General features: G+C 40.4%; 1 protein-coding gene across 1 annotated transcript; it reads right to left on the bottom strand.

Moving 5' to 3' along the window:
* Positions 1 to 807: 807 nt before the first annotated feature.
* On the bottom strand, positions 808 to 1,829 carry LOC100773559 (vomeronasal type-1 receptor 4-like). Its single transcript, XM_027409511.2, has one exon. It carries the CDS (start codon positions 1,780 to 1,782, stop codon positions 808 to 810), a length of 975 nt encoding a protein of 324 aa, XP_027265312.2. The 5' UTR covers positions 1,783 to 1,829.
* Between the last annotated feature and the right edge of the window lie 655 nt (positions 1,830 to 2,484).

Here is a 2,484-nt window from a genome sequence, read left to right as displayed (position 1 = left end):
AATGTTCACAAATATAACACCAGTGAACTATTTCAGTGCATTCAAGTGCTGTGACTGGTCCATTGGACATCTAGTGACTGACTGTACAGTACATGTAATTCTTTCTTGATTCTGTACAATCTTTTCTATGGATGGAAATTTATAGACACTTTGAAGAGTCCCAAAACAAACTTGTGGTACTAAAATTCAGCAAGCACAGAATCAGATAGAAGATATGCATTTTTTGGATTAATAGGATTAAATCACTATGAATTTTGATAAAGTTATCAATTTCATCTTCATGCTTCCAGCCATGTTAGTAGTAAACCATTTTTACAAATCCTACTCAGAGCCATTTTCTCAGTGCTTGAGAGATGGTTTACTTCAGAGCACTAGCTGGATTTGCTGATGATCCAGGCTCAATTCCTAGCAACTATATATTGGTTCAGAACCATAAATTTTACTCCATTCACTAATGAGGCATTTGATGGTCTCTTTCAGCCTCTAGAGGCACCAGGCATGAACAAGCTATATAAACATAATACAGGCAAACTATTCATACACAAGGAATGAATACAAATATTGAAAAGTTAAACAAAATAAAGTCCCTTCTAAAGAGTAGCAATATAGAGAATGAGGTTTCTATATCACTATAATTTGCTAAGGTCTCTATCTCTCTCCACTAAAGGCTTAAGTCACCAGGAAGATGGTCTGAGAATAACACATGCTTAAACTGCTTTGTGGGACTGTGTCTTACCCACAATGTTGTAGAATGTTCTATCACACTCATTGAACAGAAAAATGAGAGATATAGTTTCTCATTTTCTCTCACTGAGCATGCCAACACTCAGTCAGAAGTCCATCCCTGTGAATCAACACAAGGGGGCTAAAAGTTGCATAACCAAGGGCCAGAAAATGTTGAGCATTTGTCATCAAGAAATTGTTCCCTAAAGAGAGACTTAAAAACAGAGAAAAGGCACAGTCTGTCCAATAGAAGAAAACAAAACAGAGCATCAGCAGGAGGACACTCTGAGCAGCTCTCAGCTCAGGGGGAGTTCTGTAGAGAAGCTTGGAGTTCTGAAGGTAGAGGACATGCTGGTGGTGCTTGTGGAGAAGAAGTACCATGTAGCCACTGGCCCCTCCCATGGCACCCTGAAACACTGCATCTCTCAGGACCATGAGAGGGAGAACAATCCACTTTGTTTTCTGACTTTCTAGCATAAAATGGCAATAGTTGTTTTCATTCTCAAGCTGTGATGTATTCAGGCTTGTGCTTGTGATGGAATGGATTAGGTTCATACTTATTAAAGAATTGAGCACCCAAAAGAATGAAAAGAATGGAAGGATGTGCCATGCAGACTTTGGTCTGAACCTCCTCCACCCAGATGCTCTGGGACTGATGATGATGGCCTGGACCACAGTGAGGAGACTGCTGGTGCAGATGGAGACTCCACGGGCCACCCTTTCCAGGTAAATAAGGGTTTTACAGCCTATGTCATCTAGGAAGTTTCTCAATCCAAATGCTGCCATTGTCTTTGGCAATCCTTTTCCAAGAAGGATTATAATGTTTGCAAAGGCCAAGTGGATGAGAATAAGGTGTATGGGTTTCTTCTTGGGGCCTGCCCACCAACTGAACATATAGTTCATAGAAACAGAAATATTCCCCAGAGTACCAACCATAGTCATGAAGAGGACAATTATTTTCTTAATAAAATTCAAAATCATTTTTTCCTTCCTAGGTAGAAAAACTTTGTGTCCAGGATGCAAAGTCTTTTTCAAGAAAGCATCAGTAATCACAGACATGGATCTGAAAGTATCTTGTGCACAATAGCATTTTCTGGTGTGCAAGAGGCAGTGGTGGATACATGTAATATTGAAGATTAGGTCCTCGAAATTCCCTCTTTCTCCCCACTGTGGACTCTGGGATATTGTGTGTGCTCTGACAGGTGAGTTGGGTTTTAAAGGAGATTTTTATTTTTGAGTCCTACAGTAGCAAAATTGACTTGTTCAAATCTCTCTCTCTCTCTCTCTCTCTCTCTCTCTCTCTCTCTCTCTCTCTCTGTGTGTGTGTGTGTGTGTGTGTGTGTGTGTGCGCGCGCGCGCGCATGGATTGTCCTTGTTAACTCTCAGCATAGCTGAATTGAAATCTAGGTTTCTCCAACCAACATTTCTTCCCTTGTTCCTCATTCTATTGCATCAGATTCCCCACCCAATCCCAAAGCTCATGCTGACCCTGTCTGCCTTCCGCACACCACACTCACTGATACTGGAAATCCCTGCTTGGTCAACACCTGTGACATCTCTCAGATCTAGTAACTTTACCTTCCACACCGCCTCCTCCTCTGTTTGATATTCCTTTCTTATCTGCATCTTGAATAATATAACAATTTCTAGATTTGTCTTTGGCCTCAATGATTTATACTTTCTGCATCTTAATATTTTATAAGTTTCTATATTGACTGACCATTCTGTGATTTCACTCCCACATAAATGGTTACTAGTTAT

This window comes from Cricetulus griseus, chromosome 3, assembly GCF_003668045.3.
Source record: "Cricetulus griseus strain 17A/GY chromosome 3, alternate assembly CriGri-PICRH-1.0, whole genome shotgun sequence".
Classification (NCBI taxonomy): Eukaryota; Metazoa; Chordata; class Mammalia; order Rodentia; family Cricetidae; genus Cricetulus; species Cricetulus griseus.
The sequence above is the reverse complement of the archived record's forward strand: the minus strand, read 5'-3'. Positions and strand labels throughout refer to the sequence as shown.

Excerpts from the sequence above, each read along its gene's own strand:
- LOC100773559 (XM_027409511.2), bottom strand. The coding sequence starts at position 1,782 with ATGTCTGTGATTACTGATGCTTTCTTGAAAAAGACTTTGCATCCTGGA.